Genomic DNA, 13,686 nt, shown 5'->3' on the forward strand with positions numbered 1-13,686 from the left:
GTGAAATTTTAACAGCATATAGTATTACCCGGCATGTAAGGAAATCTAGTTTTGTCAAAAAAACTGACAATGAGGTTGTTGCAGTGCTCTGAACAACGGATTATACATATGTACGATACTAAAACACTTTATGAAAAAGGATCTTAACGAAACCACATCGAAAGATTTCCAGCAAATTTGAATGGGATTAAATTCTGTATCACGAAAAATTCCGAAAAGCAAAAATTTAAATGGTTTACAGTATATCTTTGATGACTTCAAGTTCAAGTACATCCTCTTACAATGAAATGTGACATCAGTGTTCCGCTATTGGCATAGATGAGGTAGTATTATAAAAGACATAAATGCATTTTGCCAGTGAACTACGTGATTCTACACTCAGTACGAGTGTCTGTTCATGAAATCCACACTTTCAACTTGATTGTCAGGAAATACAGCATGGTGGTCGTGCGGTGAAGTTTAAATGATATACAAATATCAAAAATAACATTTTAATTTTCAATGTGAGGTAAAATAGTCCACAACGTAAAACAAATTATAACAGTAAAATCATTTCAATTTTAAAAACGATTTGCCCACCATGGTTTATAAAACAGTTTGTTTATATTAGCCAAAATAATTAGGTGTCTGAAATGAGCATTCTTCAGTGACACCCAAGATCAATAGAGAAAAAATCCTCAATGTTGAAATGAATGGACTAGGCCCACACTTAGACAATGTGCGAATCAGTCCATATTTGATGAGAGGTTCATCTCAATCAAACAAAACAACTAACTGGGCCAGTTTGAGAAGATCTAGAACCAGAATTTGCTCATTTCTAATTTTATTTTTTTTTGTGCTGGGGATTTCTATTTTTTTGAGTTCAATCACAAGATACAACAATCTGATTTTCCTTGCTCTGGATTACCATCTTGTTTTTCTATTTCTAGCAGCACTTTCTTAAAAACGTCCATAACACTCTGAAAAAAAAAAAAAAATCAGCATCAACCACTAATTTCTAAATATACGCAAATTTGAAAATCAACCACAAATATTTTTACTTAGTGTCTTCACAGGAACAAGTTTATGACAAGGATGACAACTGTAAAACCGACATTCTCTTGTCATATACTAGCACAAATCTGGAAATCAACTATTCGGGGACTAATAAAGTTGTTAATAATACTACCGTAAAATCTGTATTAGAAGCTGCATCCCTAATAGAAGTCGCACCCATTCTTTTTGAATAATTAAGAGCCAAAAATTCATCATTTCTCAAATGTGTAGGTGCTCTAATAGAAGCCGCATCCCCTCTATTGCATTGTGCCATTTTAATAGAAGCCGCGGTTTCTAATACAGATTTTATATATTATTACTTACATATGATATCCTGAAAATAAGCCTCACTAACCTCTTATATATTAAATGTCAGATGTAATTCTGGTTAATGGTAAATTCCTAAATTTATGTTTCTGTATTTGTGTGCATAACTAGTTGACAAGAATCAGTCATGATGTGTCAGGGGATTAGAGAGAATATTGTGTACAGCCACCCATTGCAATTCAGTAAATAAACCATTTTCCGCTCACTGTGAGATCCCACGTTATGCTTAAAGGGCGGTGGTTGTCGTGCCGCGTCCTGTTCGATATGGGACACATAGCGATGTATACAACTAGTGTAAAATACATTGTTTATTTACATGAAATTCGAACATGCGCTGCACGACAACCAACGCACTTTAAAAGGGAGCATAACAAAAAAAAAAAAAATGTCATAGCGTTGTAGTGATGTAAAAAATTTGTATGGGATTCGTTCGGTAAACGTGAAAATATTTTTCCACATTTATATACGTTTGATGATGGTAAAGTTTCCCTTGTCAAAATGCTTATCTTGACTAAAAAAAACAAAATTCAAATTAAATTAAATTTGACATTCATTCCGTGCCATTCATGCAATATGTGCGATCTTGTGGTGAACAGAAAATTTTCTATTTGCCGTGGTATTTGGAAGATAGAAAGATGATTCTCTAAAAGCATTATTTTACCTCATTTTCTTTTGCTGAAGATTCTAAGAAGCCTGCTTTCCAAGAATCAGCTAAATTTTTCCCAACTTCAGAACTGATAACTCTGAAAGTGAAAAGACAACCATTGTTATTATCAAAATCTGTTTGAAGTTGTTCACAGTAATCATGACGTAGAACAGAGTAATGAAGAGTCAATGTGAACTCATACTGCCTTTGTACACACTTTGCGGTATTCTCGTGATTACCTCAACATTATTATTATTATTAATATAATACATCTTTTCTCTGTTTGTAAAAATGATTTAATAAGAGATAACAGCCAGGGAAAATCCAGTGAAGCAAGTATATATAAATTTTGAGTTTTTACGGTATATATAAATTTTGAGTTTTTACGGTATATATAAATGTTGGGACAAATGCAAATACTGCTTTTTCAAAATAGTAAATTCTAAAATTTTCAGAGCAAAATGTAATTCGTTAATTTTTTTAGTGCACAACATTCAACAACATAATTCATAAAGATGTACCTTTCCATATGAAGATCTGTTTTATTTCCAACAAGAACAATTGGCACTCTGCAATAGAAAAGTAGAAGAGTATCAAGTAAAGCATTGCACCTATTTATAAAGCAATTCATGAGAAATAGCCCAGCAGCAAAATTAATTAAAGCTCATTTCTAGAGCGAGCTATCCATCCATGTTCAAAAAATAAAAATATTCAGCTTTGTTTTATTCTTATATGGGGGAAAATATTGTATATGTCTCCTTATTAAATTTTAAAATTAAAATTTCTTTTTAATATTGTCATTTAATTTGTTTACACCTAGAAAATTTACTGACAGATGTCAAATACAAATCAAAGAAAGCTTAGAAAGAACTCCCATGTGCTGAGAGTATTGGAGACACATTAAATATAATTTGAAATTACTTAGCTGAAAACTAATTATGCAAATCAGAAAATTAACATGAACAGATTTGATTGTAAAACTAATGAGGTCTGCGCAATGTAACAAAAACTCTATGTACCAAGTTTAATTGAAATGTAATTAGAACCAAAAAATTATGAATTATTATGCTAATTGGGGAAATAATATGAACAGAGTTTTACCCCAAACTAATTAGGTTTGTACATTGTCCTAGAGCATCTTTGTACTAAGTTTCATTAAAATGGAAATTAGTACTTTAGATATCAGTGTGAAAGCTTAAAATTGGTTAATTATGCAAATTGGGTAATTAATATGTACAGATTTTAACCCACAATTATCCAGGTCTGTCTATTGTCCTACAGCATCCATGTATAAACATTCATTGATATGTGATGATTACCGTAAAAACCCGCAAATAAGCGCCACCCTCAATTAAGAGCCACTCAGTGAAAATTTGTTACATTTGACCCTCCATTAAGAGCCACCAAGAGTTGAGTGGTTTTGTCAATAAGAACCCAGAAATAAGTGCCAGCCACTTGGTTGTTTACAATCAGGCAGACACCGAGCTTATCGTGCCTCACTTCCACCAGCATTGTTTATTGCCCCACAGAAGGTGTGAGACAAATAAAGATTATCCCCATAACTTGCCTGATGTCCTGTGTAATTGAGAACGGAAGAATGATAGACGAAAGAAATGCACTGAGAGCGTGAATGTGACTGTCAACTTGTCCATTTTATATTTCTGACACACAATCGACCAATTCACAAACTATTCATAGTAACTACTAGTATGTTTTTTGCCGAAACACCGAAGGACACGTTGAGATATTCATTGTCAATGTTGTCTTTATAACCAAGTAAAGAACGTCACGATTTTAGAACGCCTTTATTGGAAAAACGGAAGTATCGAAAATACATTCTCACAGACGGACCGGAACAGGAAGTCAGCAGAAAACAAAAGATTTTTTCCTTAGCGTGGGGGGAATTTGGTTAGCATGGGGAAAACAGAGGTGTTAATCATGGCAATGTTTGAGGGATCATGGCGTAGCTCCGACTGTGAGAATGTAATGATTACGCAGCCCACTCTCGCTGATCGTGATTTTGGGTTATTTTTTGCATTTTATTTGAGACGTTCGTTTTTGGATGATTCGAGACAAAATGTTCAGGGAAGTAATAAAATAACTGGCATTAGTTTGGAGAGGACTCTCTTGCCGAAAATAATCAAAATTGAAGTCGAATGGATTAGTTCCACAAACTTGTGCGATCAACTTGTCTTACAGCAAAGTGAAGTCTACGTGACCCGCCTGACCCAAATATTTAAATTAGCTATTTGTGAGAATTGAAAATAATCTGAACTTGTACCAATCAGAAAATGCCTTGTAACAGGCCTGGGCTTTTGTGAATGATTTCGTCTCTCCGATTGGTCACAGGAAATTATTTTTAATACATGTAATTGTTACTTTCTCGGTATCGTTTCGTATTTGGTTATATAGGGGTGGGGCTATAGTTTGACCCTGTTTGCGTGAACTGTGAAGTACGTGAATATCATTATAAGCTGGCTTGATTATGAAACAGGAAATATAAACCAAAGCTGTACTGTCAGACGTCTAGCGCAATTAAAACAATGCCCAAGTACCCAAGCTGTACAAATCTATAGAAAAACGTGTTTTTATTTATTGTTTTTGCCATAAATACAAGTGATTGGGCATCATTTTTATCATTCGTTCCATGCAAGTATGTCCTCTCCTGTCACTGCTGGTCAGATCAATTCTATCCGAAACTATTTTATATTGTCACCAAATCAACCACCACGCCAGCCACAGCCACGCAAGTTATTCCCAGTTTTCAAGAAAAAAGTTTACCGTACCAAACTTGGTAAACAATTGTACAAGTGATTCGAGTGTTGGGTCAAACACTGAGAGTGCTACCAAATCCGACTTCAGGCATCGCTACGCATTGTAAGTGAAACGTGACTTCAGGCATTGCTACACATTGTTGATGAAACGTCGAATCGTCGTATTTATTTGACATTTGTTATTCCCATAACAGTATTTTTACAGAATAAATTAATTGCAATGATACATCATTAATAATTACTTCTCTGTTTTGGTTGTGTGTGTGTTTGCCTATCCCCTTCCCTATTTCACAATGAAAAAGTTTGATGACCCTGGTTTAAGAGCCACTGGCTACAGGGTTGTCAACATGTTACCTCAAATAAGCACCACCCAGAAATGAAAGTGTTACAAAGTGGCTCTTATTTGAGGGTTTTTACGGTAGTACCTGAAATATCAGTGTGAAAGTTGGAAATTGGTTAATTATGCAAATTAGGTGATTAATATGCACAAATATTTACCAAAAACTAATTGGGTCTCTGCATAATTTTAGATTCATTGAAATGTGATGATTAGTACTTTAAATATCAGTAGAAAAGCTGAAAATTAATTATGCAAATTAGGTAATTAATATGCACAATTATTTACCCTGAAACTAATCAGGTCTCTGCATAGTCCTAAAGGATCTATGTACCAAGTTTCATTGAAATGCGATGATTAGTACTTGAGATACCAGTGGAAAAGCTGAAAATTAACTAATTATGCAAATTAGGTGATTAATATGCACAAACATTTATCCGAAACAATCAATCTCTGCATAGTCCTTGAGTATGTAAGTACCAAGTTTCATTGAAATGTAATGCTCACTACTTATATCAAAAGCTGAAAATTAATTAATTATGCTAATTAGGTAATTACATGTACTGATATTACCATAAAAACTATCAGGTCTGTGCAGTGTCATATGACATCTATGTACCAAGTTTCATTGAAATGTGATGATTAGTACTTGAGATATCAGTGGAAAAACCGAAAATTGACTAATCATTATGCAAATTAGGTAATTAGTATCCACGGATTATTACCAAAAACTAATCAAAACCTAGCATTAGTTCAGAAAATCTATGTACCAAGTTTCATCAAAATCCAATGAGTGGTTGTTTAGATATCAGTGGAACAGTCATGGAACCACTAAAAAATAGCTAATTATCATGCAAATTAGGTAATTAATATGCACGGATTTTTACCAAAAACTAATTAAATCTGCGCATATGTTCAGAGCATCTATGTACCAAGTTTCATCAAAATCCAATGAGTGTTTTTTTAGATATCAGTGGAACAGTCATAGAACAGCTAAAAATTAGCTAATTATCATGCAAATTAGGTAATTAACGAGCGTGGATTTTAACCAAAACCTAGCATTAGTTCAGAGCATCTATGTACCAAGTTTCATCAAAATCCAATGAGTGGTTCTTTAGATATCAGTGGAACAGTCATAGAACAGCTAAAAATTAGCTAATTATCATGCAAATTAGGTAATTAACGAGCATGGATTTTTACCAAAACCTAATCAAATCTGCGCATTGGCCCAGAGCATCTATGCACCAAGTTTCATCAAAAACCGATGTATGGTTCTTGAGATAGCAGTGGAACAGTCGGACACACATACACACATACACATACACACACATACAGACACACTAACTGCAAAGACTCCCATTTTGCGCTTCGCACATGGGAGTCAAAAAGCCATCATAAATCTCCTGTCATTGTCTCATTAGGAGTGTGTAGAGGTCACTGTTTTGATTAGAGAACTCTGGTATTCTGTAGATACTGAAACTGGATATAACAGTATTGTATATCTCAATTTTGGAGTAGGTAGGGTTAGCAAATTAGCACGCAATTTACAAATCACTTTTCTGATTCTATTTAGAGAACGTAGTTGAGTTAAAACATAAATACAAGGCATAATTTGATACATTGAAAAAAACTGTAGACAAACAAGCTGCTCTCTGATTGGTCAGAATTCCAGGTGTTGTATATATAGCCTTGCATTGGTTCAGAGAATGTGGTGGTCACACCCATTCTGGAGCATTCCATTTTTCAGCAGGGGATAGACAATGCAATGGACTCGGCCCTAATAGGTGATTTTCCGTACAATTGCGAGATCTCGCGAGATGCATGAAAGACGTGCGTCGAATGCCTGCTGCAAAAATCAAACGATTTGATTTTGAACTAGAATTTCTTTATTTTGCAGCTCATATCGACCGGTTGATCTTCGACAGAGGAATATTGCTTCCAAATACCCTTACTTAATCGAAATTGCCTATCATCAAATGCGGACAGCACATTATTAAGCATGGAAATGTCCCCCAAAAATACTTTTGCGTTTGTCGAATCCCACGCGATGTTTGACGCCACTACGATGCTATGACCTTTGTTTGTCCAGTTTTTAAATTTGATTTCACACATAGCGCGTGATTCTCGCAGTGAACAGAAAATGGTCTATTAGTCTATAAAACATCATATACATGATAATATACGTCTATTAAGTCTCATTCATCAGCCCCATAAACACACATAAACTTTTATAAAATATTATTTTTCAGAGGTTAATTTGTAGTGTTATGTAACTGTCTTAGCTATCTGTTCAAAAAACTAAAGATGTGATTGATGATAGGAGAGAATGATACACTATTTGAGATGAAAAAACAAATTTTGTGGCATTTTCAGCTACATTAGTGTCAAAAAACAATACTTCTCTGACTTATGGTAAGAAAAATTGAAAAGCAAAGACACTTACTGAACCTTGCCTATCATATCTAATAACTTTTCATGTATAACTTTTATCACTTCAAAACTGAAAAAAAAACATAATGATTGAAAAGTTAATTATTGTTATTTGTTGATTGAAAATACTTTCGTTTTTGATATGTGATCTACATGTATGCTAAGCATACAACATATTATATGTGCTCTTTTAGAAGTACATGACAAAGTTGAGTCTATGATCAAAATAGTTTAATAATCATATTATAAATGCAATTTTTGGTTTACTGTAAAGTAATTTATTTCAGCTGAAATTAATTTTTGCTGAAAAGGCTTTTTGGGTGTTTTGTATGGAATTTATTTTCACTGTTTTTTAATTAGTTGAATGTAAAATATAGGAAAAAATGTATATTCGTTGGAATTTATTTTCACTGAACCATTCCTTCAGCGAAAAATTAATTCCAAGCGAAAATAAAGTATTCCACAGTATGTATACAAATTCCAAGAGTGTGTACATGTACCTCAGCACTTCTCAACTGAAAGTTTTGATTTCTTTGAAGCATATCTCAAAAATTATATTAAATCAGAATCTAAAAACGCATAATTTACACACACCTAAAATTTGATAAAACCACTCGCTGAAGTACTTGAACAAGTTAACATTGCGTGTTCATGCTCACCTTTTGTTTGAAGTAACAGAATAGACTAGGACGTAACCATGGATATCTACAGTATATGATTGTGGAAATATAGAATATTCATCTTGACCAGCAGTGTCTACAAGTTGGAGCTGAAAATCTTGACCTCTGACCTTGAAGGTTTTTGTAAAAGCTGAAGAGGATATGAAATAAGAATTCACAAGTACTCAAAATAAATGTGTTTATATTTATTTAAATATTAACTATAACTACAATACATGAAAAAAAAAACAGTGACAACAAATCTGATAAAACTAAGCCCACCAAATATTTTTTTTTCTTCGACAGTGTAAAGTAACCTTTGTTTACCCCCAGAGGCTCACATAGAGGCTTGCTTAGAGCTGTTCTCAAATTGTCAAGGTTCGCCAAAAAACAAATGGTATTTTGGGATTCTGGGGTTGGTTTTTTCGTCCAGGTGACGAACATTGATTTTCAATTTGTATAGTTAACTTGTTTATTGTTTATTCCTATACACTAAAGACCATTTTATGAAATTTTACCCTGCAAGTGTTGTGTGTAGAGAGTTTATGAACACTTACTGTTTTCTATGGTGGGGTCATATGAGTCGACAAACTGGCCTTCAACAAACTGGATTGTCAAAGAAGATTTTCCTGCAAAGAATAAGGAACAAAAGTGTTAGATAAGTGAAGTAACATGGCATTCAATCAAGGGTAAGTAAATGGTAAGCTACACTTGGTGATCAAACTCACCAGGTAAGATAAGCAATCCTTGTTTCCCAGCGAAAAAGATAAAGGCTTACATGTTTAATATAAATATGGATGGGTAGAAGATCCTGCTGATATTCAATGTTTATATTCAGAAGTCAGATCTATTGTATGGAAATATACAACTACATTGAAAAAAAGTTGCAAACAAAAAGGTTCTGGAAATATTACCACCTCGATTTTAACTGATCACAAAGAAATATGGCTCACCGTTTACAACAAAAATTCTTTGTGAGCAAAATTTTATCCAACCTTTATTCATTCTATTAATTAGTTATAAGTTAACATAATCACAATCACTGTGGCAGAATCAACTAGCTACCCAAAGTAGTATTAGCAATACATGTACCACTGTGGAATCATTAAACTATATAAGTCTAACAGAAAAAAATGAATGGGGAAGGGTGATTCAATGAATGGAGACGTTTGCCTAACCAATCAAATCATCTCATCTTGGTACTTCAAATGAAAACAGTTGGGTTTATAAATTTTTACAAATATTTTTTAGAAACATGGGTGTGTTGACTAGATATAGGCTTGGCTACAAATATGTTTACCTGAGGATGGGCCCTGCATTGTCTAACATTACAAAGTGAAACTTATTTGTTACTAATTCCAGGAATAACACGACTCCTGGCAATGTGCCAGCGTCAATGACATTACTGTCAACTGCTTTAATTTTACTAGAGAAACAAATCAGTGAAAATCATGAAATTTTGAGCAGCGAAAATTCTCTGGGGTCCTACGACACAGTGTCGACGATTTCCGCAACATTATGTCAATCATAAAAGCGGTAAAATTATCTAATCGTGATTTACAGTACTGGTATACAAAATGTACTTGAAGCTCGAAACATGGAAGAATGAATGAAGAATGTCACCAAAAATATTATCTTATTTTAAAAAAGGATGTTAGTTGCTTTGGAGCTTAGAATTGGCACATATTTAGATTGAACATATCATGTATCATGTTCAAACATAATTTTAAAAAAACAAAAAAAAACGTCTTCATGCAAATTGCAGTGCATTTTTGCCAAAGAAGCCATATTCATGTTTGGGACTGGTCATCTCTCTATCAAATGGTAATGCGCTATCCTGGTGTCAACCGGGCTTGTACAAACACAAGCGCCATATAACCATGGTTTCCCAAAAGTCGCATTCATTCATTAGTTAGTAAATGAATTTCGGCCAGTGGAATTGGCCTTCTCTTTGAGTCTGAAGCACACTAACCCCTTTTGGAGGGGGGGGGGGGCAACCTTTTTTGATGTTCAGCCTAATGCAGGATTTGAACTATGGGTCTACCAGTATCATGTTCAAATTTGGTGCCCTTGGATAATACGCATATTGGTGTTGATGTCACAGATATGCAATATTTCAGCTGACTATATCTTTCTTTGTTCAGTGTACTTTTGCTTTTACAACATAGTTGTCATCAACGTTTGATTTTTATGTTGAGTATTAGTGTCGGAGAGAGTCTATAGATCAAAGCAGTACAAAACTTCAAGTCATGAGAATGGACTTGTAATGAATAAAACAACAGCAGTTAGCTGAAAAAACTTATTTTGAACCTGTGATGACAAGTCCGAATTAAAAAGATATTTAATAATTATCAATTGAAATACAAAAATGTTGAGCTGTGAGTGCAAATAATAAAGATCATGAATTAAAGGACGATGGTTGTAGTGTCTTGTTCCAACACTCTCTATGCAACGACCACCGCGCTTTAATTAATCAGGTTAATGAAGTTTTCTAATTACTGATCTACCAGTAGTATGTTGTAAGTGTATCGTTTCAATACTAAACAATCAAAGTTGCATAAAAATGTTAGAAATATTTAGAAGATTGAATAAAATGTTTACACACTTAACGATGTAGTAGACTTTCGTTGGGCAAAACAGAAAAAAACTTGATAAAAATAATAATAATGATTAATGACTAACATTTTTTACATGTTATTGTAGCCCTTGCAACCTTCTATCCAAAAATTATAAATAAACAAAATCGATTGTTCTGCTATTTTTACTGCTACTAGAAAACGAAAACAGTTAGCCAACATATTTTTATGAGAAAAGGAAGACTACAATGTTCTTAACAATAATGTAAAAGAGATAGTTTCTGAATTGTTTGGTTCTTTTACAAAGTGGTGGAGAAGAATTCTGTAATAAATTAGAGTGCTCTCTTTTCACAGATCAATTAGTAATGAAATATTACTGATACTTGAAAAATATTTTACATTTTGTTTTCAATTGATCTCGAGTTTAATCTCTGAAAAAATCTCTGAAATCGAACAAGAACTGTTCGCGTAATCGTGATTTTTGTGGTTTTAGACACGTTACGTTTCAAATGGCTGATAAGACTCAAAAACCAAAAGTAGCACAGTTGAGAGGATATTTTCTGTTCAGCGCATCTTTTTTAGTTATTTTTTGATATTTAAGATAGCTATTGTGTTGGTTTTATAAAAATCAAAACAACTCGTTTGATACATGCCTGATAAAGTTATGAAAAAATCAATAATTTGAAAAAAGCAACGTGAAAACGAAGTATGGCCCTTTCTCGCAACTTTCTCGTAAGCCACGGCACCTGAACCAAGCGAAAATGTTATCAGAGCAGAACTACATTATGAGATGAGAGTACTCGGTAAAGCTACGCTTTTTATTTTTTACTAAATATCGGCGATGACACTTTTGTTGCTGAATATCAATTAAAAATCGTAATTGAAGTAAAAAAGGGCCTACTATTTGCTGACTGAATCCGCTTGAAAGCAAGTCAGTCAAGCTTGCCGACAGTACTGTCGTGAACTACAGGTCATCGTTTTTGCTCTATAACTCGTTACAATCGGAGTTTTCGTTTAGTTTAGTTTTGTCGACTTGCAGTACGATTGTTATAAAATTATTACCAGCATAAAACAGTTTTCATTTCCAAGAGCTAAGAATGAACGTGTAACTGCTTTGTCTACGAATCACTGAAATTTGAAAGTCAGTCTGCCGTACCACATGACTTAATGGACCTGATTAGTTTATTTTTGACTACCTCGTATTCTTAGCCAATCCATGTGCATGTGCTATGTTCAAAAGGCCGCATGTGCACCGGAGACTAAAGTGAGATTCCCAGCCATAACAAGATTCTTCATGGATATTTATTTTTTACAATGAGAACATTTACAGTGGTCAGCCAGATTCAAAATCAATATATCCAGATCGACGAGCTTCGTGTTATTTGCTACTGCTAACTTCGCTGGCGATATTTTTCGTTTCGACATCATGCTCATTCTGTATGTTGATGTTGTGTCGTCAGCCTCCAATGACAGTATAGTGGTGTCCTCATTGTCAGCATTCGAGGTAGTTACGGTGGTGTCTTCAGTCTCCAGTGTGGTGGAGCAAATGTCATTTTGGTTTTCACTCGACTTGTCTGTTGTCGACTCGTCCGACTTTGTTTCGTAGAGGGGATGTGTTTCGTAGTAAAAAATACGGTTTCTGCTATTCAGAAACTTGCAGGTTTCGCCTGTCATTGGAACACTCTTTTTCCAATTTTTTCCCTGTGCCATTTTTCAAAATAAACTTGGTCAAAACAAAATAAATGAACAGTAATATATAGTAGAGAAAAGCGATGCGATGAACTATCAGCAATGAGTGAGTGTATTCGTTTTCCCTGGCGCAATAAACATAAAGGGAAGCATACAATGATTGTAAACAGACCAGAGATAGTACAAGGTCACATTTAATCATAACAGAACAACACTAAAATAATGAATCACAGATTATCAATGAAAAATCACCTACGATGGCCGCTATCATATATCCAAACTATAGTCGTTATCTCTGAACCGTGGTGTCAACAAACAACGTATACAAAATAACTTCTACAAACTTCTCAACAAACTGCGTCACAGCGCAGGATACCATCCGAATCAAAACACCTGTATATTGTCCTCTCTGGTCCATTCATTTTAAAAACTCTTGCAACCATTATAAACACAAAAACCGAGATTAAAATGTTACACTGGTGATGTATTTTCACTAACCACAGCGAACTCGGAATTATATATGTGTGGTCATAAACCCAAAACACTAAGAAGGGCAAAACAAAACAAAGCGACTATGGATAATATTATAAGCAAGCTAACTTCATTCGACGTCTCACAAGAACGAACACTTACCGACAGATCTGAAGCCCATTAAAGCGATCTTGCGCTGTTTTGGTGGCATTTTGGTTTTCAAATGTTGGTTTGTTCACTTGGAAGCAAGATCAACAACAAATTCCTTCCAAAGATAAGTATTTATGTCGACATTTAAATACGAAGTCGCTCACGATCAACAACAAGTAAGTGCCACGGGAAATCCTTTTTACGCACAGAAGGATCTAGCCTCGTTCCAAAATTTAGTATTTATTTAGTAAATAAATATAATATAATTTTTCAAAGTCATTATAGTTTCATCTATAAATAAATATCTTAAAAGTATATAGGTAAGTTTGCTATAATTAAGGTAAATTTCAAACTGATGTGCCATTAGAATGGAATGTTATTTTCCATTAAGCGAAAGAGGTAATTGTCGCAAAATACGCGACAAACACATTTTAAATACTTATTGTATGTTTGGTCTAATAGATAGATACATTACTTGCCTCTTTAAAAATAAGACAAAAACAAACTGTTATTATACAACAATATTGAATATTTGAACATATATTCACACTTCAATATTTGCGTTGATTGTGTGCAGACACTGATTGTGACG

General features: G+C 34.0%; 1 protein-coding gene across 1 annotated transcript; it reads right to left on the minus strand.

Annotated features, from left to right (window-relative positions):
• Positions 1–821: 821 nt before the first annotated feature.
• LOC102804111 (GTP-binding protein Rheb-like) lies at positions 822–13,295 on the minus strand. Its single transcript, XM_006811901.2, has 7 exons — positions 13,107–13,295; positions 8,766–8,837; positions 8,209–8,359; positions 7,563–7,619; positions 2,530–2,577; positions 2,024–2,105; positions 822–959 (listed from the first exon to the last, which is right to left on the minus strand). The coding sequence occupies exons 1-7, from the start codon at positions 13,153–13,155 to the stop codon at positions 867–869; spliced, it is 552 nt and encodes a 183-aa protein (XP_006811964.2). The 5' UTR covers positions 13,156–13,295; the 3' UTR covers positions 822–866.
• Between the last annotated feature and the right edge of the window lie 391 nt (positions 13,296–13,686).

This window comes from Saccoglossus kowalevskii, chromosome 21 (assembly GCF_978046115.1).
Source record: "Saccoglossus kowalevskii chromosome 21, keSacKowa6.1, whole genome shotgun sequence".
Taxonomy (NCBI): Eukaryota; Metazoa; Hemichordata; class Enteropneusta; family Harrimaniidae; genus Saccoglossus; species Saccoglossus kowalevskii.

What these genes read in the sequence shown, in the direction of transcription:
- LOC102804111 (XM_006811901.2), bottom strand. Translation starts at nt 13,155, where the DNA reads ATGCCACCAAAACAGCGCAAGATCGCTTTAATGGGCTTCAGATCTGTC. An exon ending in GATATGATAGGCAAGGTTCA is followed by an intron (nt 2,578 to 7,562) that starts GTAAGTGTCTTT and finishes TTTCTATTGCAG; the next exon opens with AGTGCCAATTGTTCTTGTTG. An exon ending in CTTCAGCAAAAGAAAATGAG is followed by an intron (nt 960 to 2,023) that starts GTAAAATAATGC and finishes TTTTTTTTTCAG; the next exon opens with AGTGTTATGGACGTTTTTAA.